The sequence below is a fragment of the Hemitrygon akajei genome, chromosome 16, assembly GCF_048418815.1.
Source record: "Hemitrygon akajei chromosome 16, sHemAka1.3, whole genome shotgun sequence".
Lineage (NCBI taxonomy): Eukaryota > Metazoa > Chordata > Chondrichthyes > Myliobatiformes > Dasyatidae > Hemitrygon > Hemitrygon akajei.
In genome coordinates this window covers 65,239,925-65,267,351 of record NC_133139.1, presented here as the reverse complement: position 1 = coordinate 65,267,351, position 27,427 = coordinate 65,239,925, and the positions used below count along the sequence as shown (strand labels likewise).

At 43.7% G+C, this 27,427-nt stretch overlaps 1 protein-coding gene across 2 annotated transcripts in view; it reads right to left on the bottom strand.

Moving 5' to 3' along the window:
• Positions 1-1,546: 1,546 nt before the first annotated feature.
• Positions 1,547-27,427, bottom strand: part of LOC140740131 (adhesion G protein-coupled receptor E3-like) — a 40,440-nt gene continuing 14,559 nt past the window's right edge. For both annotated transcript variants that reach the window (XM_073069063.1, XM_073069064.1), the window contains exons 7-17: positions 27,088-27,262; positions 25,044-25,163; positions 24,204-24,391; positions 23,327-23,503; positions 20,214-20,408; positions 17,858-18,093; positions 16,149-16,215; positions 14,698-14,789; positions 8,539-8,707; positions 6,474-6,590; positions 1,547-2,740 (exon numbers count right to left, since the gene is read on the bottom strand). In XM_073069063.1, coding sequence (XP_072925164.1) covers positions 2,696-2,740; positions 6,474-6,590; positions 8,539-8,707; positions 14,698-14,789; positions 16,149-16,215; positions 17,858-18,093; positions 20,214-20,408; positions 23,327-23,503; positions 24,204-24,391; positions 25,044-25,163; positions 27,088-27,262 — 1,581 coding nt within the window. In that variant the 3' untranslated portion in view covers positions 1,547-2,695. The remainder of the gene's footprint in view (positions 2,741-6,473; positions 6,591-8,538; positions 8,708-14,697; positions 14,790-16,148; positions 16,216-17,857; positions 18,094-20,213; positions 20,409-23,326; positions 23,504-24,203; positions 24,392-25,043; positions 25,164-27,087; positions 27,263-27,427) is intronic.

The following is a 27,427-nucleotide window of genomic DNA, read 5'->3' as shown; positions in this document are numbered from 1 at the left end:
CGAAGGTCATCCAGCTGCTGCTCCAGATCCATAACATGGTCTTCAAGGAGCTGCAGCTGGATGTGCTTCATGCAGATGTAGTTCCCTGGGTGACTCTGGGTCTCCCAGGACTCCAACATCCTGCATGAAGAACATACAACAGCCATTTAGTACACTAGGTACAGTAAAAAAACAGAAACTCACCCAGAGCCAGCGCCTCTTCCCAGCTAAGGCTTCCTTCAAGCCAAAGCCTAACACGCCTACTCCCAACAATGGCTGCCCCGCTTGTCCATTCTGTATTCTTAAACAAGCATCGCCAACCTGTGAGAAACCTCATCACTGTGGCCTGCTCCTGCCGCTGACTGGGCCACCGCAATGAGCCCGAACACCCACGAAGGTCTCCTTTTACACACGTGCCACCGATCTGTGAGAAACCACGTTGCTGTGGCCTGCTCCTGCCGCTGATTACTATGGAAGGAGCAATTTCTGGAGAGATGTCGAAATGCTGGTGTTAACAGTTAGGTTTTGATGGACTGTAAATCATGATCTACAAAATTGGGGGCTTTGCTTTTGCTTGCATGGTGGCTGGTGGGAATGATGATGCCTTATGCTAGAATAAGTGAGGGGGGAGGGTTGAAGCTGCATGTGTATAGGAGGAGGGCAGAGGGCTTTGGGGTTCTTGTGATTTTTTTGTCATTCATTCTTTGGGGATTTCCTTCTGTTTCGAGAATGTCTGCAGAGAGAAAGAATTTCAGGTTGTGTATTGTATACATTCTTTATACATTGTATACATATTGTATAAATGGAACTATTGAACTATTGAAGAAGCATAAAACCATTTTTTTTCTCTCGGATTCTCTCTCCTGAAAGTTTGCTGTAAGAATAAAGACATTTATATTCCCCAGTTACAGCTTCTGTGTTGCTTAGTTTTAGTTAGTCACCCCACACCTATCTGCTTTGCCCCTTCTCCTGACCCATAACACTGACTATGTCCCCTTTATCTTTCAGTCTGAGTGAAGGGCCTCAATCGAAGACATTGACTGTCCATTTTCCTTCATAGATGTAGATTGACTTGCTGAGCTCCCCCAGCAGTCTTTTTGTGCCCCATTCCAGCGTCTGAGTCAGAATCAGAATCAGAATTATTATCACTGGTATTTGTGTGAAATGAGTTGTTTTGTGGCAGCATTACAGTGCAAGATATAAAATTAGACTATAATTTACAGCAAGAAATATGTATGAAACACAAGCAGTGCAAAAAGAGAACAAAAATAGTAAGATAGTGTCCATGGGCTCGTTTGCTGTCTCTTTTGTCTATATTTAAAACCAGCGATTAGTTCTACAGCAAGCAGATCTGTTACCTCCATTCTCTCTGGGACATGGTGTCTGCACCTACATCAATGAAGGACCAGTTGTATTGTACAAATTCTGAACTTAAATCAACCCTCTCAGTCTTGGCAGAGCTGCATCTGGGTTTGACTGACAGGAGAATTATCCAATCATCTCCATTGTTTCTACAATTCACTCTGAATAATGACTCATTGCAGTTGACAATGTTAGTATGATGATATTTATTTAAGATACTTTGATTAAATGAATTTTGATCAACGTACAGCGATTTTCAAGCATACACAACTTTGTAAATAAGCATATATTCTTTAATTAAAATATCACACAAGCATATTCTTATACACATGGTTTTTAAACAATAGTAGCAAGCATGTTTTAAATGTTGGTTCATCGCATAAAGGAAGAAGAGGAGAAGGTGTGGTATTTGTTCTATTGGTGCATAAGTTAGCCAATCACAGCCTTGTTAAATTGCCCTCAGTACCCTAAATGGTGTGTGTGTATTTGTATGTATGTGTGCCTGTGATCACTGCGCATGTGCTTTAGGTTTGTGTATGTGCATGTCTTTGTGTGAACATGGACTGTGTGTATGTCCAAGTTGTGTATCAATCTACTACATGGGTTTGGTATTTGTCAGAGTCAGGTGTACATGTGTATACCTGATCTGTAGGTGTCTGAGCTGTATAGATGCTCCAGTCTGGACTTTGTAAGGATGTCCCTTTAGAAAAGAGAAGACGAAGAATTTCTTTAGCCAGAAGGTGGTGGATCCATGGTATTTGTTGCTACAGATGGCTGTGGCGGCCAAGTCATTAGCATATTTAAAGCAGAGGTTGATGGGTTCTTGATTATTAAGGGTGTCAATGGTTATGGTGAGAAGCTAGCAGAATGGGCTCAAAAGGGATTATAAATCAGCAATGATTGAATGGCAGAGCGACTTAAATGACCTAATACTGCTCCCACTTCTTATGGTTTGTAACATGTTAGGACTAAGTTAAGTTTAAAGATGTTATCACACATTGAATGCAGATCTCAACCTTGTTGGCACTGCAATCATAAGGAACGACAAGCAAAATAATAGATGATGAAGCAAAAATTAGTAAATGTCCAGAAGTAAATTTATAATCAGGTATACAAAAATACCATCTCACACACATTCCTATACAGACCTAATTTCATACACACACTTAAAGACTAAATTAAAAATGCACATTTTCAATGAATTCAGGACAAGTCAACTAACTCTGGAGGTGTAACCAGTCCTGAAACGTAGCTTTCATTGTTGGGAGTGGAATTTAAACCCTCAATCCTCAGAGCCAGAAATAACAAGAGTGAGACACCATTAAAGAAAGAATCTCCACTGAGACAAGTCTTGTCACTGGGTCTTGATCCATTCCTCTGAACTCGTGGTTTTATAAGTCTGGATAAATAAAATGGAGATTGCCATTATTTGTGTTGATTCAATCTACATACAGTTAACACCAACTTTATGGAGGTGAAAATTCTCTGTTCTTTGCCCTGGTCGTCTTGCCAGGAGAGACAGAGCCCTGAGGTTTCTCTGTCAGCAGGAGGGATTGTGGGGTGCCACAGGTGTACCACTATCACAGTTTGGACTTCCCAGAGTTTGGAATTCCAACTCTGTCTGTAAGGAGTTTCTATGTTCTCCCCATGACTGCTTGAGTTTCCTTCGGGAGTTCCGGTTTCCTGCCACGGTCCAAAGACATACAGTTAGTAGATTAATTGGTCATTGTAAGTTGTCCTGTGATTAGGCTGGTGTTAAATAGGTGGGTTGCTGAGCACTGCAACTCATAGGCTTGTTCCACGCAAATCTCTAAATGAAACTAAATTTCAAAAAATGGGAACAAAAACCACAGTGTGGTCATCACCTATAGTGCCCCATAATAGTCTGTTGGACTGGCGCCCACTTATATGGGGAGTGGAGGATGGGGCAAGGCTGAGGTATCTTACCATGACCCTGCAGACACCACTCCCAGCAAGGGGAGCAAACTGCCTTGTTATTCAATCATCAGGGGTCTCAGTCAGCATCAGAGGGCAGCGGAGAGACAAGTGGAGACAGAAACATTCCCACCATCTTCATGGTTCAGAACTTTAGTTCTACTACCGTAGAACTGGATGGCTGCAAGGGCTCTGCTTGTCTGGAGCTGAGATCATGAGAGAAGATTGTTGGAATCCAATAGTGTGTTGTATCAACTACTTTCACCATGTAATTCATAGTCATAGAATTCCTTATCAGGAGACCACTGTCATTACAGATCAGTAATAATATTTCCTCCTTGCTGACAATCAACACAGATGCACCTCAAAGATATGTGCTTATCCTACTGCTGTACTCTGTTATACAGCATAGAAACAGGCCTTTGGCTAACTGGTCCATGCTGACTAAGATGTCCCCATCCAAGCTGGTCCCATTTGCCCATGTTTGCCCCATATCCCTCTAAACATTTTCAATCCATATACCTGTTCATCTATCTCTTAAAAGCTATCATTATGCATAACTCAACCCCTTCCTCCGGCAGCTCATGACACACACCTATCACCATTTATGTGAAATGATTCCTTCAAATTCCTATTAAATCTTTCCCCTATTACCTTAAACCTTTGCACTCCAGTTCTTGAGTTCTTAACCTGGGAAAAAGACAAGGCATTCACCCTATTTCTGCCCTTCTATTTTATGCATCCCTATAAGATCACCTCTCAGCCTTCTGTGCTCCAAGGAGCAAAGTCCTAGCTGAACCGACCTCTTCCAATAACTCAGTTCCTTCAGTCCTGGCAACATCCTTGTAGATATTTTCTATACTCTCTCCAGTTTAATAATATCTTTCCTCTCTCAGGGCAACCAAAACTGAGCACTTTACTCCAAAGTGATCTTACCAGGGCCCTGTACAAGTGCGCCATTAGCTCCCAACTTTTACACTCAGCACTCTGACTTATGAAGGCCAGCGCGCCAAATGCCCTGTCCGCGACCCTCTCTACCCATGACTCCACCATCAGGGAGTCATTCAAAATTCAAGTTTATTATCGCACGTACAGTATATCCAAAGGTACAGTGAAATTCATTGTTTGCATTGACAACCAACACACCTGAGGGTGTGCTGGGGACAGCCCACAAGTGTTGTCACATATTCCAGTGCCAACATTGCATTGAACTGCTGCTGCTAAGATAACAAATTTCACGTCACATGCCGGTGATAATAAACCGGATTCTGATTCCGACATGTCCTCAAGGACTCGGCAGAACAAAACAGGACACAACAAACAACAGTGCAGCAATAGTGAAAAGAAACCCTTCCACCCTCCGACCCTAACACATACACACTCCTTTAACTCCAGGACAGATCTCCAGCCTTCAGCTTCCAATGGACTCGGACTCATCTACTTGTAGTCCAAGATCTCTCTGTTCTACAACACTCCCCAGGGTCCCGGAGCCCTGCATACTCTGTGAAAATCCTACCTGGATTTGACTTTCCAAATATCACTTCTCCAAATTTAACTCCATCTGCCATTTCATGGTCTATTTACTCAGCTAATCAAGATCCCCCTGTAATTTTTGATTACCTATTTTATTGTACACTATTTCACCTATTTTAGTATTACTTGCAAACTTACTAACTACACCTTGTACAGTCATATCCAGATTGGGATCTAGATGATAAATAACAATGGGCCCAGCACCAACCCCTTCTTTCTCCTTCCAGAGATGTGTAAAGAGAAACGGGTAACTTTTCGGATAGATGACTTTCCACAGGAACAATTCAGGTGCAAGATCATATAACCATATAACAATTACAGCACGGAAACAGGTCATCTCGGCCCTTCTAGTCCATGCTGACGTTTACTCCCACCTAGTCCCACTGGCCCGCACTCAGCCCATAACCCTCCATTCCTTTCCTATCCATATACCTATCCAATTTTACTTTAAATGACAATATCGAACCTGACTCTACCACTTCTACTGGAAGCTCATTCCACACAGCTACCACTCTGAGTAAAGAAATTCCCCCTCGTGTTACCCTTAAACTTTTGACTCCTAACTCTCAAATCATGTCCTCTTGTTTGAATCTCTCCTACTCTCAATGGAAAAAGCCTATCTATGTCAACTCGATCTATCCCCCTCATTATTTTAAATACCTCTATCAAGTCCCCCCTCAACCTTCTACACTCCAAAGAATAAAGGCCTAACTTGTTCAACCTTTCCCTGTAACTTAGGTGCTGAAACCCAGGTAACATTCTAGTAAATCCCTGTACTCTCTCTATTTTGTTGATATCTTTCCTATAATTCACTGACCAGAACTGTACACAATACTCCAAATTCGGCCTTACCAATGCCTTGTACAATTTTAACATTACATCCCAACTCCTATGCTCAATGCTCTGATTTATAAAGGCCAGCATACCAAAAGCTTTCTTCATCACACTATCCACATGAGATTCCACCTTCAGGGAACTATGCACCATTATTTCTAGATCACTCTGTTCTACTGCATTCTTCAATGCCCTACCATTTACCGAGTATGTCCTATTTGGATTATTCCTACCAAAATGTAGCACCTCACACTCATCAGCATTAAACTCCATCTGCCATCATTCAGCCCACTCTTCTAACTGGCCTAAATCTCTCTGCAAGCTTTGAAAACCTACTTCATTATCCACAACGCCTCCTACCTTAGTATCATCTGCATACTTACTAATCCAATTTACCACCCCATCATCCAGATCATTAATATATATGAAAAAAAACATTGGATCCAATACAGATCCCTGAGGCACACCACTAGTCACCGGTCTCCAATCTGACAAACAGTTATCCACCACTACTCTCTGGCATCTCCCTTCTAGCCACTATTGAATCCATTTTACTACTTCAATATTAATACCTAACAATTGAACCTTCCTAACTAAGCTTCCATATGGAACCTTGTTAAAGGCCTTACTGAAGTCCATATAGAGAACATCCACTACTTTACCCTCGTCAACTTTCCTCGTAACCTCTTCAAAAAATTCAATAAGATTTGTCAAACATGACCTTCCATGCACAAAAACCTGAATATATTTCATCAACCTGAATATTTCTCCTTCTACGGATACAGCCCATGCTACTAAAGGTTTCTGACATTTTGCATAAAACTTCTTACCCTGATTATGTTCACCTCGATTGTGTTCACCTCGACTGTGTTCACCTCAGACTGTACGGATTCAGTGGTGTAACTCTTGTGTTTACTGGTCAGCCACTTCCGAAGTTCAGTAACCACCTTCAATGAGATGAGATTAATTCAGCCAATTATTGCCTTAGAGAGAACTTCCATCTGTTCAACATGGTGTGTCCAAAAGTCAGGTAAGAATTTAAATTTATACAATGACCTCCCCTACAGGCATCTTCACTGATAATTCCTATTCGGTCGGTCAATTAGGGTTGGACTTACTACCCTCAGCTTCCATGTGAACTATACAAAGTCCCTTGGGGCTGTTGGATTGGGGTGTAGAATTGTTAGCACAAGAGGTTCTGCAGATGCTGAAAATCAAGAGCAACACACACACACACACACACACACACACACACACACACACACACACACACACACACACACAATGCTGGAGGAACTCAGCAGGTCAGGCAGCAGTTACAGAAAAAAAGTACAGTCTACGTTTCTGGCCGACATCCTTCATCGGGACATCCTAACTCTAGAATTGTTAATTTTCTTGTAGTTTAATTTGTCTATGCTTCCTTGTATTTTCATATAATCACCTAGGTACATATATTTTTCAGTGAAATTTCCAGTAATCACAATGTAGTTGATTCTGCATTTTTCTAGAAACTTCTTCGTTTTCAGCAGCAGATGTTGTGCCACACAAATCTGAATTATTTTAATAGTTAATTCTTCTAACGGAGTTTAGAAGAATGAAGAGAGATATCAATGAAATCTATTGAATATTGGAAAACCCTGATACAGTGAACATGGAGAGGATGTTTCCAATAGTAGGAGAGCCCAGGACCAGAGGGCATGGTCTCAGAGAAAAGGGACATCCCTTTAGTACAGAAACAAGGAGGAATTTTTTTAGCCAGAGGGTGGTGAATCTGCGGAAGTCTGTGCCACTGGCGGTTGTGGAGGCCAAGTCATTTGGTATATTTAAAGAAGAGTCTGACAGGTTCTTGGTTAGTGAGGGTGTCAAAGGTTACATGGAGAAGGCAGGAGATTGGGGTTGAGATGGAAAATACATCAGCAAAGATGGAATGAAGGAGCAGATACAATGGGCCAGATGACCCAATCCTGCTCCTATCTCTTATGATCTTATGGCATTATGCCGATGAACCTCTCCTGCCCCCACTCCAAGTAATCACGTCCTTTCTAAATAGAGGTGACAATATTCCTCGTGTGGCCTCACCAAAGATTTATACAGCTGTACGATAACTTCCATGATTTTCTATTCTATGTCCTGGCTAATCAGAGCTCGCATCCCATATATTTTCTTTACAACCTGTGCCATCACCTTCAAGGATCTATGGAGTTGTACACCAAAGTATCCCTGTCATTCAATACTCCCTTAAAACCTGACATGCATTGTAAATGTCAAAGTCTAAGTAAATTTATTATCAAAGTATGTATATGCCACCAGATCCTAACATGAGATTCATTTTCTTACCAGTATTTACAGGAAATTAAAGAAGTACCATAGAACACCAACAAACAATCAACATACAAAAGACAAATTCTGCAAATAAAAATATACTGAGAAACTGAGTCATAGGGTCCTTGAATGTGAGTTTGTAGATTGTGGAATCAATTCAGAGTTGAGATGAGTGAAGCTATTCAAGCCTGATGATTGTAAAAATTCTAACTGCCATGGCTCTGTGCATCTTACCTGTTGATCAAGGTCTGTCTGTAGCCTGAGACTGCCCTCCGCTCTAACTACAATGCCAGAAGGCAGTGGATTCTGAGTCTTTGAAAAATTTTAGGAAGATGTAGAGAGCTTTTGGATAGGAAAGGGGTTGACAGGTCATCACGAGGAATGAAGATTTGAGGTCACATTCAGGTCAGCCTGATCTTATTAAATAGCAGTGGAAACGTGAAGGACCATGTTGTAGACTCTTGCTCCCAATTCACAGTTCATTAAAAGACTATGTAAGCCTTCATTACAATGACAAGTGTGCAGAGAGTAGGGTTAGAGGAGGATATGTTTCTGTAGGGAAGAGATCCTTACCTGGCGATTGAAAACACAGTAAATAAGGAAAATGAATAGACCCTGGAGGCTGGAAAAAACTGTAAATAAGTGACCAAACACCATGGTGCTCTCATCAACATTAAATATTCCAAAGATCCACGTGCATCCCAATACAAATATCCGTGCAGCAGCCTTAATGGTTAAGGTTCTGTAGAAAAGAAGAAAAACAGACCATGTGAATGAAAGGCACAGGAATGAAGAAATGCATTTCATATGGGATCTTTCATATCTTTCATACCCTCGGGGTTTTCTCAGCAGCCAATAGCATATTCTTAAAGTGTTTATTGGATACATTGCTGGGCCCCAGGCATTACTGGAAAGGACGTTGTTTATTGGCCATCAATACTACCTTTGAGAAGGTGGTGGTGAGCTGCCTCCTAGTAGTCCTGCTTTCCTTCTGGGGGCAGGTGCTCCCTAGGGGAGGTAGATGAGTGAGTCCTAGAACTTAGACCCAGCTATGATAGAGGAATCAGAATCAAGTTTATTATCACCAGCATGTGTTGTGAAGTTTGTTACCTGAGCAGCAGCAGTTCAATGCAATATACAATAATATAGAAAGAAAAGTAGTATATATATGTATGTACATATATTAAATAGTTTAAAAATGGTATATTAAAAAAATGTGAGGTAATGTCCATGGGTTCAATGCCTATTTAAGAACGGTAAGGCATTTTGGAAAAAGCTGTTCCTGAATCGCTAAGTGTGCGCCTTGGGGCTTCTGTACCTCCTACCTGATTGTAACAATGAGAAAAGGACATACCCTGGGTAACGGAGGTCCTTAATAATGGATGTTGCCTTTCTGAGGCACCACTCCTTGAAGATGTCTGGGATACTATGGAGGCTAGTACCCAAAATGGAGCTAACTAATTTTATGACTTTCTGTAGCTTCTTTCAGTCCTGTGTAGTAGATCTCCCTGCCCCCCATACTAGACAGTAAAGTAGCCGGTCAGAATGCTCTCTATGGTACATAGTATATTATATAAAACAGAAACAGGAGTTGCCATTTTGCCCCTTAAGACCATAAGACATAGGAACAGAATTAGACCATTCAGCTCATCGAGTCTGCTCCACCATTCCATCATGGCTGATCCTGGATACCACACAACCCCAAACACCTGCCTTCTCGCCATATCCTTTGATGTCCTGACCAATCGGGAAATGATCAACTTCTTCCTTAAATCTATGCACCGACTTGGCCTCCACTGCAGGCTGTGGCAGAGCATTCCACAGATTTACTACTTTCTGGCTAAAAAAATCCTCCTTACCTCTGTTCTAAAGGGTCTCCCCTCAATTTTGAGGCTGTGCTCTCTAGTTCTGGATACCCCCACCATAGGAAACATCCTCTCCACATCTACCCTATCTAATTATTTCAACATTCGGTAGGTTTCAATGAAATCCCCACGCATTCTTATGAATTCAAGTGAGTACAGGCCCAAAGCTGCCAAACGCTCCTAGTATGTTAACACCTTCATTCCTGGTACCATCCTCGTGAACCTCCTCTGGACTCTCTCCAATGAGAGCACATTCATCTGCAATATGGGGCCCAAAACTGTTGACAATATTCTAAGTGTGGCCTGACTGGTGTCTTATAAAGTCTCAGCATTATTTCCTTGCTTTTATATTGTATTCCTCTTGAAATAAATGCCAACATTGCATTTGCCTTCTTCACCACAGACTCAACCTGCAAATTAACCTTCTGGGATTCTTGCACAAGGACTCCTAAGTCCCTCTGTACCTCTGATGTTTGAAACTTCTCCCAATTTAGATAATAGTCCACACTATTGTTCCTTTTACCAACATGCATTATCATACATTTCCCAACACTGTATTCCATCTACCATTTTTTGCCCATTCTTCCAATTTGTCTAAGTCCTACCACAATCGCATTGCTTCCTCAGCACTACCTAGCCCTCCACCTATCTTCACCTAACTTTGCCACAAACCCATCAATTCCATTATCTAAATCACTGACAAACAATGTGAAGTGTAGCAGTCCCAATACTGACCCCTGAGGAACACCACTAGTCACTGGCAGCCAACCAGAAAAGGCCCCTTTTATTCTCACTCGTTGCCTGCTGCCTGTCAGCCATTTTGCTATCCATGCCAGTATCTTTCCTGTAACACCATAGGATTTTATCTTGTTAAGCAGCCTCATGTGACACTATATCAAACGCCTTCTAAAAATCCAAGTAATTGACATCCACTCCCTCTCCTTTGTCTATCCTGCTTGTTACTTCCTCGAAGAATTCTAACATATTTGTCAGGCAAGATTTCCCTTGGGAGAAACCATGCTGACTTTAACCTATTTTATCATTAGTCTCCAAGTACCTCCTCATCCTTAATAATAGACTCCAAAGCTTTCCTAACCACTGAGGCTACGCTAACTGGCCTATTATTTTGCCTTCCTCCCTTCTTAAAGACTGGTGTGACATTGGCAGTCTTCCTGTCCTCCAGGATCATGCCAGAATCAAATGATTCTTGAAATTTCATGACCAATGTGTCTGTTATCTCTTCAGTAACCTCTCTTAGGTCTCTGGCATGTAGTCCATCCAGTCCAGGTGACTTATCCACCTTAAGACCTTTGAGTTTGCCTAGCACTTTTTCCTTTGTAATAGCAATGGCACTCACTCCTGCTCCATGACACTCATGGTCATCTTTTGTCTTCACTAGTGTCTTCCAAAGTGAAGATAAATGCAAAATACCTATTAAGTTCATCTGCTATTTCTTTATCCCCCATTACTATCTCACCAGCATCATTTTCCAGCTGTGAAATATCAACTCACACCTCCCTTTTACTCTTTAACTAACTGAAAAAAACTGTTGGTATCCTGCTTTATGTTATTGGCTAGTTTGCCCTCATATTTCATCTTTTTCCTTCTTATAGTTTTTTTTTAAGTTGCCTTTTGTTGGATTTTAAAAGCTTCCCAATCACTTCCAATTAAAAAGCTTTCCACTCACTTTTGCTACCTTATATGCCCTTTCCTTGTCTTTTATGCAGTCCTTAACCTCCTCTGTCAGACAGCCATGGTTGCCTACCCTGCCATTTGGGTTTTTCCTCTGTGGGATATATCTATTCTGCACCTGTTCCCAGAAACTTCAGCCATCTCTGCTCTGCCATCATTCCTGCCAGTATCCTCCTTCAATCCAACGGGGAAGCTTCTCTCTCATGCCTCTATAATTCCCTGTATTCCACTGTGATACAGATACATGTAAATTATACTGCTCCCTCTTAAATTGCAGAATGAATTCAATCATAGTATGATCACTGCCTCCTAAGCATTTATTTATGTGAAACTCCTTAATAAGATCTGGATTATTACATGACACCCAATCTAAGAAAGCCTTTCCCCAAGTAGGCTCAAGCACAAGCTGCTCTTAAAAGCCATCTTATAGGCATTCAACAAACTCCATCACTTACGATCCAACATCAACCTGATTTTCCCAATCCCCAGTCCCCCATTACAATTGTGACATTGCCCTTATTACATGCCTCTTTCAGCTCCCTTTGCAATCTCAATCCCACATCTTGGCTACTATCTGGAGGCCTATATATGATTCCCATAATGCTTTTTTTACCGTACAGTCTTTTAACTCCACCCACAAAGATTCAACTTTCTTTGACCCTATGTCTCCTCTTTCTAAAGATGTAATTACATGTCTTAACAACACAGCCACACCACCACTGCCTTCCTGCCTGTTCTTTCAATACAAAGTATATCCTTTGATATTAAGCTCCCAATTATGGCTTTCTTTCAGCCACGACTCAGTGATGCCCACAACATCATACCAACCAATCTCTATTTGAATCATGAGTTTGTCCACCTTATTCTGAATGCTAAGTGCATTTAAGTATAACACCTTCAGTCCTGCATTCCTCACCCTTTTGAATTTTGCCTCTGTGGTACAATTTAACTCTTTGCTCTGTCTGCATTTGTACCCAATCATTGGCTTGTCCTTCCTTATATTCATGTTACATCCATTATCTACTTGTAAACCTACTGGCTCATCCTCAGCTCTATCATCCTGGTTCCCATCCCACTGCTATATTAATTTAAACCATTCCCTTGATCCAGCTCAGTCATTTGTAAAGATCATGCTCAGTCCAATCTTGCCTTCCATAAGACTTTCATACTCCCCCAAACCCCTCGGCTCTTTCATAATTCAAATGTCTGTCAATTTCTCTCTTAAAATATTTAGTATCTCCACCTCCACACTGTTCTGGGGTATAGATTCACACTTTACCAAGTAAAGAGGTCCCTCCTCATTCCATTCTGAAAGGGGTTACCGCTTATACTGAAACTAGATACCCCCACCGGGAGAACGTCCTCTTAGCGCTTACCTTCTCAATCTCCTTCAGAATGTTTTACGTTACAAAGTACTCCCTTCACCCTATAAACTCAAGTGACCAAATATCCAATCTACTCAAACATTATTCAAACATCACCCCATCCAGCCTAGGATTAACCTGATGAACCTGTTCTGCAGAGCACAGCAGTCAATTTGCTTTCTGCAAGCTCCCACAAACAGTAACACAAGAAGGGTTCAGATCATCAGGTCATACTGATGTTTGATTAAGCTGACTTTTTATTTTCTTGAAGAATCCAGAGGCCAGGAGTTAGGGTTGGCTTGCCTGGTGTGTCAGACACTTAGGATAGGCCAATAGTCTTTAACCAGTGAAATTCCTTCAATGGTGGTTAACAGGTTTAAACACACTTGCTGATAGGATTCCATGTTCATGGAGCTTGGGGAGACAGGGTTGGAGATGCATGAATGGTATTTAGGGTGCCTGATGGATTTGGCTGTGAGGCTGCCTTTTACCCTCAGAACCTATGACCTAGACCAGGCTGCTCAGAATCACCTCCTGCATCCATGCAGCTCTGTCCCCAGAATGAGTACTTCTGTTAAAGAGCAATGTTCGAATGCCTTCTGAAAACCCACTGCCCCCCCTGCTTCTCTAGCTTACTTGAGATTGCCTTCATAACACCATATTGCCTCTGCTTGCTCTCTCTCAGAACTTAGAAGTACCATCTTAAAGGGACCTTAGTGATGGATCCCAGCTTTTGGTGACACTGTCAAACTTATGTCGTCTGTGTATGTGTTCCTGGTAGTGGGCCCGGAGGACCAATGGCAGTATCACAGCCAATCCCGATGATGCCCTTACTCAGCATGGACACAAGTACATTCCCCTTGAGCACCCTTTGGCGCAAACTCTGGCCAACTCCCTCCCCACTTCCACTGTTAGCAGCAGCCGAGATCAGCACCATGGACAGAGACGCCCCTGGGACCCTGCTAGCTCTCATCCTCCACTCACTCACCAGGGATCCATTGCAAAAAAAATATGGTTCTAATATAAAATACAGACTGCATTTGCTCCAATAGAACAGCAATTATCATGGTATATGTCAGTGATAATAAACCTGATTCTGAGATGTGGGGTACAAACGTGGATAGGGTGACAGGGGTATCCCCTCCCTACAAGTATCTAGAGCAGGGGTTCCCAACCTAAGGACCACTCGAGGTTCTAGAGTGCTGTGTATAAAGTGAGGTTGTTGATGCAAGTGCATATATTTACCCTGGAGTATCAGATATACTCGGCAGAATTGGCACATTCCCACATGGGTCAAGCACCATGGGCTGAAAGTCAGAGTGTCTCTGCGTTCTGCCAGGTCATGAACAACAGCACCATCTGGGAAAGAACTGTGCCCCATGTGAAGGACCAGAGAGGTTGGATGGTGTTGGACACTTAAAACATAGATCAGGGAACAGCACAGCACAGTCCGGGCCCTTCTGCCCACATTGTTGTGCTGACCTTTTAACTGACTCCAAGAATACTGTAAGTTAAACTTTCCCTCCAACAGAGTCCTCCATTTTTTTTCATCCATGACTCATAAGAGTCTCTTACTGTAAATGTCCTTATTGCATCTGCCTTTACCACCAAACCCTGTAATGTATTCCAGGCACTTACTATCTGTGCTAAAAAAAAAACTACCTCTGAAATCCCCCTATATTTTACTCCAGTCACCTCAAAGTTATGTCCTCTCATGTTAGCATTCGCTGCACTAGGAAAAAGGAGCTGGCCGTCCACACTATCTACAAGTATGTCTCTCATCATCATAACAACCTCATCAAGTCACTTACTTGGTTTCTTTGAGCTTTGACACCTCCTTGTTGCGTGAATCAAAATGGCGTCTCAGTAAGTAGAGAGTCCAAATTAATAGGGATGAGTTGACCTGAAAAGAGAGAGATGGAGAGAGTGACAGAGAGAGAGATGAAAGAGGGAGAGACAGGGAGAAGTGGAGGGGGAAGAGAGAGGGAAGAGAGGGAGAGAGAACAAAGAGAGGAACAGAGAGAGACAGAGAGAGAGATAGAGAGAAGCAGAGAGAGAGGGAGAGGTAGAGAAGGAGGGAGGGAGAATGCGAGGGAGATAGATATGGAGTGGAGAGTGAAGAGAGATAGAGACAGAGAGAGGGTGTGTGAGGCCAATAGAGAGGAAGCGAGAGGGAGAGAGATGTAGAGAGTGAGGGAGAGAGGGAGAGGGAGAGAGAGGGAGGGAGAGAAGGAGATATTGGGAGAGAGAGAGAGAGACAGAAAGGGAGAGGAAGAGAGTGAGAGATTGAGGGTGAGGGAGAGAAAGGGAGAGTGAGAGAGGAAGAGAAAGGAAGAGGGAGAGAGAGGGAGTGGGAGGGAGAAGGAGAGGGGAAGAAGAAGGTGAGAGAGAGAGAGAGAAAGACAAAGGGAGAGCGAGTGGGAGGAAGGAGGGAGAGGGAGACAAGATTCATGGGGAAGGCAGAATGGATCCTTCAACTTCTACACTAAAGTTTCCCTTCCCACTTACCTCATCTCTTGTTGCCACTCACAATTTCTCTTCACCACACTGTAGTTTCCCCATGACACGAGTAAAATTCTGCTCATTCCCCATGTTTACCCCATCCCCCAACCTCATTACATTATCCATTCATATATTTTGGAAAATCCAAACTTATTTTATTATTATTTCGCTCTAACTGAGGCAGACTGGATTTTCCACAGGGTCCAGATGCATTGGCATGACTCAGAAACCCAGGAGAGGAATGAAATGGGAATTGTTTACACTTCACCAACACGATAAGTCAGTAGCATCTGTGATCTGGGGACTCTATGCCAGAATTCCATGCCTAGGTCACACCCCACCCCCCCCACCGCCGAGGGCCAGGTCCACTGATATTTCTTCAGTTATCAAATGTGCTGACCACGCTGAGTGTCAGACACATTAACATTGAGAGGACACGATGCTTCTCACAGTCCATGAGTGATTCGTGAGGGGTTGCTACACTGGACACAGCCCCACAGCACAGGCACCACCCTTGACTGTGGTCCTTCCCCACTGAGCTTTTGCAGTGTCTGCACCGAGCTTCAGTGCATCCCCCAAGCTCGTCCTTCTCAACCCTGGGCACCGAGAGACTCCAGAGCACAGTGATATCTGGTGTCTGTGAACCCTGGGCATAGAGACACACCATGTAGACACACACAGGGGCCTGAAAGTGAAGCACACAACAAGAGAGAACCCTGGTCTGGAATGGCTGGTGTGTAGAGAGAAACAGGAAACTTACCAGAATCAGGAAACAGACCGGGCCCTGGAAACTCCAGTTAAACCCCAACTCGTGCTTCAGCCAACAGCTGTGAAGATGGAAGAGTTTCGTCATTGGGTGGCAGTCAGTTTGTGAAATACATTGAGAACATCAGTGGATCCACAGTGCAGGAAAGCGGCAGCCAATCTCTGCATGGCAAGATCCCATAAAAGCACTATGGAGTTGACCATCAATGGTATTGTCCACGGGGTGAGTGTTGGCCTCAGTGTGAAGGAGAATGGCCCTTGCTCTTCTTCAAAATAGTTTGTTGGGATCAGTGCTGTCCATTGAGATGATAGACGGGTCTTGCTCTGGTATCCCCTCCAATGACAATATTAGTGACAGTTGAGGCTCCTCCTCAACTCTGCACTGGAACTAGAACTCGGTCACCAGAGTTGGACTTCTGTCGTAAAACTGGGAGGGCGAAGTCACTCAGCACAGGACTGAGTCGAGAGAGATGGGAAAGGGTACCACTGTGCTCTCCCTCCCAGTCCCACATGCTCAGACTGGCGCTGACGGCATCAGGTGGCTAGTGTTTTGACTGAAGCCTGGAATGTATCTTTCATTACGGTCAATGCTAGCAGAAGTTGAGGGAAGTTAAGGTGGCCATTAGCTGACCTGCCAACATCTGTTTTGCATCGCTCTGTGATGCTGAGATCTAAAAGCAATCTCTCCCCTTTGATCACAGGTCAACAGATTGCCGAGGTGGGTGGACACTTGAAGGGTCAGGGTGTAAAGAGCTGTGGACCCAGACTAGGGACATGGTAGACACTTTGAGGGGACAAGTGGTCTCCTCCTGTTGCCTCCATGCCTTCCTAGGATTTGCCTGCGGCCCACACAGACGATCTCGGACTTCTCAGTGTACGGCAGCTGAGATCAGTCCAGTCAGGATCTGTCAGCAGGTGAAGTCAAACCCTCCCCAATCCCCAGGAGTGTTATGCCCCCAAAAACACTTGTGAATCTTTTTCTTTCTCCTTGCTTCTCACACCTCCTCACACAAAGACCATTTGGGGAAGGTTTAATTAAATATTATCAAGATTAGAATAGAATAAATGAGAAACTGTTTCCCTAGGCCTCAAGGGAATATTTAAAACAATTACAGAAAGCCCCTTGGGAGATTGGCAGAAAACTTCAAGCATTGACCTGTGCTCAGCTGGACTGTGCTGCACAGAGAGAGGGTACACACAGACCCATTATGGGTAGTGCTGGGGTGGAATTGCAAATGTGATGGGGAAGGGTGTCAGACAACTTGAATGGTTTGTTCTCAGAGCTGGTACAGGACTCAGCTCACTTCTTGTGTGAGGGCAATGGTGCAGCCAGTTGAGTTGCTGCCGCCAGGACCCGGGACAATCCTGATCTCGGTTGTTGTCCGAGTGGAGTTTGCATGTTCTCTCCATCACCATGTCTGGATTTCCCTGAGAGCTTCCGGTTTGATCCCACATCCCTAACGGTGTGTTATTGTCAGTAAATTTCCCCCTGTTGTGGGTGGGTGGAGAAAGCATCAAAGGAGAGTTGATGGGCATGTATGAGAGGTTATGATGCAGGGGTAGAGGGAGATAGGGAGAGGGGCAATAGAACTGATGAGCTAAATCTGCACAAAGCCAGCATGGACCAGATGGACCAAGTGGCCTCTTTCTGCGTCACAATCGGTTGTATCACTCTATCACATTTCCTTATCATTTAATACTCACTCGGTCTCTGTTCCATAGCCTCCAGGGTTTATTGCCGCTGAGATAATGACGATCACAGCAGGAACAGCATAAGCAGAAACGTACAGGTATCTTCGTCTGATGATATGTCTGCGAGTGTAATTGGTGACTGTCAGGTGTCTGGACATGATAAAAAGCTGCAAACTGTCCAGGAACATCCAGACGAAGGCCGCAAGGAAGAGGTAATGCAGACACCCGGCAATCAGGGCGCACACAACCTAAAGAAAGAGGCAACACAGTGGATAGTGAGCAGCTCGGGGCAAAAGCAGAGGGCAGTCAGAGACAGGGACGCAGGCAGGAACATGCAGAGACACACAGACGGTTATAGACAAGTGGAAAGAAACAGAGAGAGATAACCACAGCTAAAGATATTCACACAGTGTCATAAGGGGACAGGAGGCTGGACCCAAGTGCAGGACGCAGGCACTGAAGTACTAGGGGCAGGACGGCAACAACTAAATGAGAGACAAGTGGTGGTGACCGTGGTGTGCGTGAAGGATGTGACGTTCAAGGTGATTCTGAGGTTCCAGGATGGTCTTAGAGTTCAGGCAAGGAGGATCCCGGAGTTCAGGCAAGGCAGGATCCCGGAGTTCACTGGGTGGGCTGCATAACTCCTGGGCAGGGCCCGGACCGCCCAGGCAGGAACACAGGGGCCTGAGCAGGTCGCCGGGCACCTGGGTAGGATGCAGGGCACAACCCATCAGCAGTGAGGGATGGAAAGGGGCAGAGTTCCCCGCCGGGCAACGGCACTCCAGCCAGGCTTGCCTGACGGAGGCAAGGGATAGGAAGGGAACTAGGTCCAGGGTGACTGCCAGACTTACTCGAAGAACTCGTCTTTAACGAGAGGAACTCCAAGCCAGGGCAACCAGAGGAACCGGATGAGCAGGACAACCCCCCCCGCCCCCGAACTCCACTCAGTCCCAGAGCCCCTATATACACCCCCAGCCGATGGGCATCAGATGCGCCTCCTCGAGTCCAAACAAGCCACGATGATCCACAGGTGTGACTAACTGGGCTCAAGGGCGAAAGGAGGGACGGCTACAAGATCCGGAGACCGCGGACCGGATCAAGAACCGGAATGCGGGCTTCGGACTGGACCATAACACACAGACACAAAGAAAAACACACGGCATGAGAAACAGACTGACAATGGAACTGGAACACAGAGAGAAACACAACAGAGACACTGGTGTAGAGAGACAGAAACAAATAAATATACAGATCCATGCATGTGCGCATAAATACACACACTCACATGCACATATGCACGCATATGCACACACTCATGCACACACACAGACACATACACAGATATACACACACACACGCACGCACACACACAAACATGTGCACACATGCACAAATACGCACACCCACGGAGTGGAGGCAATAATGCCTAAACTTATTAGGAAACACAGTGAAGATATACACATATAATAACTTACAATTAAACACAGATACAGACATAAAAGTAGACTGTCATGGGTAACCTTTACAAAATATATTGTTTCAGCAAATGGAACAAGATATTTTGTCCTAGAATAGAAACAGAAACACAGACAGAAACATAACAGACAATCAGAAGCAAATAAGTACCGAAACATATGCATATACAATGGAAGAAATAATGCACAAACGTATAAATGATACATTGGTGGTAAACAGTGACAATAACTTATTAATGAGCAGAAATTTAGTCATAAATGTAGAATAGTAGACAGAAGAGATGAAGGAAGTCAGAGGGTCAGTACGCCTTTATGAAGGGAAATGGACATTCGATGTTTTGTGCACATTACCTCCTCTGTTCCTCCAGCTCCTTTGTGATTTGCTTCAGGTTTCCAGTGTTTACAAACTCTTGTGAGTCCATAAACTTAGAACAACTTTGGTACTTGTTACAAAATATCTTGTTGCAGCTCCAGATCTGCCAAGTGTGCTGATGTCACTCATTCTCCAGTGACCGGGAAACTCAGTGACACGGTTAATCCACTGCACCCCAAGGTGAATGTGAATGGGGAGGTTTGGAGTGTCCCGTGAGGTCATTGGGCAGGAGGGCAGAGGAAGGGAAAGGGCAACGTTCTGTGGTGACAGGACCGTGGGGAAGGGGAGGGTCTCCAATGCTCGGAGGCTTTGGCCACCATTGCAATGAGGATCTGATTAAATGGATGGCACGCTGGTCATGATGAGTCAACGGAAGGAGAGGACACCAGAGGAGAGTGGTGGGAGAGCAGGGGCTGAGATCCCACCACTCCCACATTAAGTCTTGCTTTTCTGCAGAATTTGACTAACTGCACATTCAGAAGACATCTAAGAATTAGAGGTAGTAATTTGGTTTTCTTACCCGCTGTTTAATCCGCATTCCGATCAGAAAGATGAACTGTGCCAGGAAGAGGGTGATACTCAGGTGCTTGTGGAGATTGGTGTTAGCATTCTGGATGGATTTGCAGTTGACAAATATGGCGATGGAGGCAGCGAGGCAGAGCAGGGAGATGATGAGGCCCATGTAGGTGATCACCTCCAAGTGCCTGTCGTCAATCTGCAAGCACAAAGTGGGGAACCACACTCAGGAATCGGCTGTGATAGAGTCTCCAAGGACAGCATTAGACAGAGTTACTGCAAGTTCACACTCATGGGATGTCCAGCCCCTACAGTCCTGTGTCAGTGATTCTGTTCCACACATGGCTCCTCCATCTTCTCTTTATGCAACCCATCAATACACCCCTCCACCACTTATCACTAGTTCCTGACAATCTGGGATCTCTGATACTGAGCCCTTACTCTGTAAACTTAAAGTAAGATTGGCTTTATTTGTCACATGTACATCGAAACATATAGAGCAATGCATTGATTTCCATCAATAACCAGCACAGTCCAAGGATTGGCACCAATATAGCATGCCCATAACTCACTAACTTCAGCCCAAACTATATGTCTTCGGAATATGGGAAGAAACTGGAATATTGGGAAGAAACCAACCTCATGGGGAGAATGTACAAAATCCTTACGGGCAGTGATGAGGATCAAACCCAGGGCTGGTGGTCACTGGTGCTATAAAGTGATTTTGCTCATCACTACGCTACCGTATTGCCCACATCTAGTACCGTACTGTATCCTTGGCACAACTAATAAACTAATAAAGAGGAACAAGTCAACGTACTCCTGAAGGTGGAAACTATCTCTGGACTAGCAAGGTCCAACACACCAAATACCTTCTGCACCACATTCCCAACTTGTACGGCAACATTGTTTAGTTTTTGTTGGAGCCAAGGAGGCTGAGCTTCACAAAATTAAAAGTAGCATAGAGGGAATAGTGACTGAGAAAGTTTGCACCATAGCAGAAGAGTCTAAAAGCAGGCGGAATAGATTGAGGGAAAGGCCTTGAGGGGGTGGCAGAGGCAGGTGCATCACCATATTTCAGCGACATCTAGACGAGGATTTGTATCACCAACATATAGAAAGCAACAGAACAAGGTTTAGTATACGTCAGTGTGGCAGACTGACCTTTACTTTGCTGAGGCTAAGGGTCAAATCTCAGACACCTCCTCTTAACTACTCCTTGAACAGGAGGACACTAAGGAGCACCAGGCCACTGTCTTCCGCACCATCACCGACATTATCGACTCTGGGGATATCCTATATCTATGACACTTCATACGCTCTTGATCTTTTCAATGATTTCCAGTTCCCTGGCTCTGATCATCTTATTTTAACTATGGATGTCCAGTCCCTATATACCTCCATCCCCAAAGCTCTCTATTGCTATCTGGCACCAGACTCAACCAATTGCCCTCCACCGCTACTCTCCTCCATCTGGCAGAATTGGTCCTCACTCTTAATAATTTCTCCTTCAGCTCCTCCTACTTCCTTCAAATAGAAGGTGTAGCCACGGGCACTTGCACAAGACCCAGCATTTTTACCGGCTACATGGAACAGTCTATGTTCCAAGCCTACACTAGTATCACTCCCAACTTTTCCTGTGCTACATCAATGACTGCATCGGTGCTGCTTCCTGCATCCATACAGAGCTCATCGACTTCATCAACTTTCCCTCTAACTTCCACCCTATTCTATTTCTGACACCTCCCTCCCCTTTCTCGAATTCTCTTTCTCTATCTCTGGAGATACCTTATCTACTGATATCTTTTATAAACCCACTGATTCTCACAGCTACCTGGACTATACCTCTTCCTTTTCTGCTACTTGTAAAAACTGTCACCCTCTTCTCTCAATTCCTCTATCTCTGCTGCATCTGCTCTCAGAATAAGGCTTTAATTCTTGAACTAAGGAGATATCCACCTTCTTCAAAGAAAGGGGCTTCCCTTAACCCTACCATCAACACTGCCCTCAACTGCATCTCTTCCATTTCACACACTTCTGCTCTTACCCCATCCTTCCACCACCCTACCAGCGATAGGGTTTCTATTGACCCAACCTGCAACCCCACCAACCTCTGCTTCCTGCACATAATTCTCCATAACTTCCACCATTTCCAACAGGATCCCACCACCAAGCACATCTTTCTCCCCCACCCACTTTCTGCTTTCCGCAGGGATCGCTCCCCACGCAAATCCCTTGTCCACTCATTGCAAGCGGAGCAAGTGCCACACCAGCCCCTAAACCTCCTCCCTTGCTACCATTCTGGGCCCTAAACACGCCTTCCAGGTGAGGCGACACTTCACCTGTCACTCTTGTGATCATCTACTGTATCTGTTACTCCCACTGTGGCCTCCTGTATATCAGTCAGACCCAACATAGATTGGGAGACCACTTCACCAAGTACCTACGCTCCAACTGCCAGAAAACACGGGATCTTCCAGTGGTCACTACTTCCCATTCCCATTCCAACATGTCAGTCCATGGCCTCCACTACTGCCGTGATGAGGTCACAGTCAGGCTGGAGAAATAACACCTTATATTCTGTCTGGGTAGCCTCCAACCTGATTAGATGAGTTCAATTTCTCGAATTTCTGGTAATTGACTCCCTCTCTTTCACTAATGCCCATTCCCATTTCCCTCTCTCACCTTATCTCCTTACCTGCTCATCACCTCCCTCTGCTGTTCGTACCCCTTCCCTTTCTTCCATGGCCTTTTGTCCTCTCCTATTAGATACCCCTTCTCTAGCCCTTTTTCACCAAACGACTTCCTAGCCCTTTACTTCATCCACCCTCTTTCCCAGTTTCACCTATCTCCTACCACCTTGTATGTCTTCCTCCCCTTCCCCACCTTCTTACTTTGACTTCTCATCGTCTCATCGTTTTTTTCCAGTCCCGATGAAGGGTCTCGGCCCGAAAAGCTGCTTGTTTACTTTTTTCCATAGATGCTGCCTGGCCTGCTGAGTACCTTCAGAATTTTGTGTGTGTTGCTTAATACAGATGTCTCTTGATGGTCAGCAAGGACAATGTGGGCTGAAGGGTCTGTTTCTGTTTCAGATTTTTCTGCTGAATTATTTCTTACCGGCATTTTAACTGGCGACATTAAAACAGCAAAGCTTGTCAGATGGTTACATTGGCAGGTTACATGGGTCTCATTGGAATCGATCAGTTCACAACCATCAAATGACCAGACATTATTCTGTTCTGTATTATTCCAATAGACACATTTTGGCTCTTTGCTGTCTTCCTTTTCATGTTTCTAGATAAGAACAAATGATTTTAGCCATCATGGAAAGCCTTTTAATAACATAATTTACATTTACACATCCCCAAGCAGTACAAATGCAGAAATCATTAGGAATGTCGCAATCCCATAGATACACAAACTGAATTATCTCTGTCGGTAGGAAATGAATCACAGAATCACATTTAATACAACAGAGGGAATAACATTTCGACCAATCACACGATACTATCCCATCAAAAAGCCCAGGACAGGAGACACTGATTAAAAACAGAGTGAAGCTCCCTCTTCATTACCCTATGAAACATGCTTTGGGAGGTGTAGTCAAGCTAAATGGAGAATGAAGCTTTTTCTACAATATCCCATAAAACTTGTCAGGTAATGAGTAATAATTCCAACACCACAGTGAAGTGGATTTTCCTTTCTGTGAAACCATAGCTACACAACGACCTGAGAAATGGTGGCAAGGGATTCTGATGTGTCTCAACATCAGTCTTTAAACATTCTACCATTACCAGTTCCTCTCTCAGACCCCGTGTACTCTCCCTGAATAATGGTAACTGCAGAAACCACCAAAAACTGACATGAAACGGCTCAAACCAGCTTTCTTAGAAATGGTACACAGCCAAGCTCAGTACCTGCTCAACTTCCCATTTTGCATTTTAACGGGAAGTTCATTTTCAATTGGGGAACATCACAGATTGGATCTACAAACCTGGTTGAGTTTCAGAGTCAAATTGAACTTTTCCGTTAGATTAGAGCTGGCAACTTTGTTGCTGATGGTGGCAGATATCACCTTGGAGTTTAATGAGACTTTGTTCTGAGATGGACGGCCGCCTTTAATCTCTTGGTTCAGCAGGGATTCCAGGTCATTGAATACAATTAAGGAAACGGCCTGAAACTCTGTGGAGATAAAACAGATCAGCCTTTGGTGAACCTTACCTGAAATACTCCAGTAACTGGACATAAAGGCAGGTCTCCATAAAACCCACCCATTCCAGTCATTTGTTGTAAGCCTTTAAGTGTTAAAATCAGCTCTAAATAGGAATCAACTAGGAGATCATCAAGTGGATGCTTTGTCATGAATGGTGTCAATTTAATTTTCATTGATGGAGGTGTACTCTTCCAGGAAAGGGGCAGACTATCTCATTCCTAACAGAAGATGGTGAAGAGATATTCTGAATTTAGCAAATTTCAGTCACTTTGAAATTTGCAAGTCACATACACATGGCTCTCAGATTACTACAGAGCTGACTAAATTTGATAGCGGAAGATGGACCTTGAGATTGAATTCACATAGCCAGACTCTATTCATTCTGAATTACAGTTGGCTTCTACTCAAGACTGAATTGCCTTCTCTGTGTATTACATAATAAGACCAAACACAGCAACATATTCTGATGGAGAGAAATACAGACTGGTACGACCAGAAAAATGGTCCAACAGGCAAGAACTTGGGCAAGGTAGAACATCCCCTGTGGTATGTCTGTAAATTTCTGGCCAAACTCGTTGTTCTGCAGTGTACACAAGGATCAGAAAGGGTCAGGAAACTTACCAGTGTAATTTTCTCCAGCAATCGTTCTCCAGTAAATCTCCAAGGAATTATCCTTCGCTTCTAATTTCACCGATGGGTTCGTGCTCATATATTTTTCTCCAGGCACCTGGATCTTAAGAACTATGAGAAAAAGTAAAGTAATCTGAAGCATTCAGTAGCAAAGTGGAAGTTCTCTTTGTTCCCTACCTCTGCTGATAATTCTTTGAACAACACTTCTCTGTGAAGTCTTTTGCAGGCTTCCTGAGAATTCCATCTGACGGATATAATTTGTGACAGAGCTTTCTCGGGTTGAATTAGATTAACGTAGCCAGAGAAGATAATCAATCTCAGCACCCACAGAACTGAGAGAAAAAATAAATACCCATTCTTCACTGTCTGTAGGTAAAAGGATGATTCTAGCTCAATGTGTTAGTTCTCCAGATCTAATAGCTTACCAGTACTTGTTAGCCATGATACAGACAGTGATCTTGCCTCTTTACCAGAGGTAGTGAGGATTCCAGCTCCCATATCACAAGCATAGAACCTACACTGGCTTTTCACGGCTTCAGTCTATTTCTCAACTTTAGAATAGCCTTCCAGATGTTATTTTTGAAGTCTGGTGGAACTTCTATAAAAGATGATTGAGCTACTTTGTGTTCAGTTAACATGCTTGGGGGAGTGCAGAGTAGGTAGAACAGGAAGATGCAGTCGATGAAGAATATCAGTTCCATTGGCAGACCAGAGAACGTGACATTGTTCTTCTGCAGCATTGAAGTTTGAGAGATAATTTGAAAAAAGATCATCAAGATTAACAATGGTTTGGGTAGAGTTAATGAAGAGAAAGCTCTTTCATTGAAGAAGGGTGGAGACCCAATAAACAGAGGTTTAAAGGTGACTATTGTTGAACCAGTGGTGTCAGGAGGGAAACTATTTCCACACAGAGAGGGGTCATGGAACTCACTGCTTGGACAGGAAGTGGAAGAGTTTCCTCCCAAGTTTTCAAATGGGAAAATACATGGTGTTGATGAGAAAATAATTACAGGGCAATCAAGAAATAGGGGATGGCCAGACTGTAATATCCCTGTAGAGACCTAGCATGGGTTCAATGGGCAAAATAGCCTTCTGCACAACAATGTTTCTGTAATACTACAGTTCTAATGGAAGCCTTGGAGCAGAAAATTTTCAGACAGTAAGGTAACAAAGAAGTTCAATAAATCATTGTATAATGTGGGGGAGTTTTGGGGGACACATGCTGTTGGGATGCTCAATATAATTCTCCTGGTCTTCTATGATATAGTCTCTTGTATTCCCACCCACATGGCAAATGACAGAATGTCCCATGCAAAATAAAGCACCTCTGACAATGCAGCACCCCCTCAGTGCTGCACTGGACGGGAGTTTAGATGCTGTGCTCAACAGACAGCAGCAAGGGTGAAAACAGAGAGAATTAGGCTACATTCAGGCAAGCAACAGCCTCTTTCATCAATCATTTCTGCAGAGTTCTGGGAAATAACAACCTCGGCTGACAGCGATCTCTTTATCAGACTTCCTGGGAAAATGTCGTAACATGTGCAAAACATGAGAGCGGACACTCACAATCAGTGATGTGACATGTTTCAGCACAGCCTTCCAAAGCAACCTCATGAAATCAGAAATAAAAGCAAAAAATGTTGGTAAATTCAGCAGGTCAGGCAGAAGCATTAGAATGTGAAATCGTTAACCTCTTCAACATGAAATATTAACTGTTTCTCTTTCCACAGATGCTGCCTGACCTGCTGACTACTTCCAGTATTTTTCTTTCTTCCACATTTCCTGTAGCTTGGTTGATTTTTAACCTTCAGAAATATTAAATAAGGGTTTCTTACAAGAGCCAACATGATTAATCAAGTCATCTGTTGATGATCAATATCAACTGAAGGACTATGTTTTCAGAGTCAAAGCTGATTATTGAGTAACTAATCTCCACATTTCCTTCCCTTAACTTGAAACCTGTTTCACAGACTTGATAACTAGCATTGAGGACCTTTGCTCCAATGGTCAGTGTTTTCAGAGTCCAATACTTTACCGAAAGATTCTGTTTCTATGGTCTTTGACTTTGAACTGGATAGTTGCAGTGCAATTGCCATTGCCAAGTTCTCCAAGAGCTCCACTGTGGTCTTTGCCACCTCCAGCCTTTGAGTGGTCTTCATGCTCTCCAGCCGAGAAGTATTAAGAACACTGTTTATAAATGTTGTTATATCCTACAGATAAAAAGGAACACCTCATGAATTGAGAAGCAAAATACTACAGATGTTGGATGTCTGGGGAAAAAAATGGAAAATGATGTTTTTCCAATGAAGGGTCATTGAGCAAGAACATTAATTCTGGTTCCCTCTCCACAGACCCCATCAGTCCAACATTTTCTG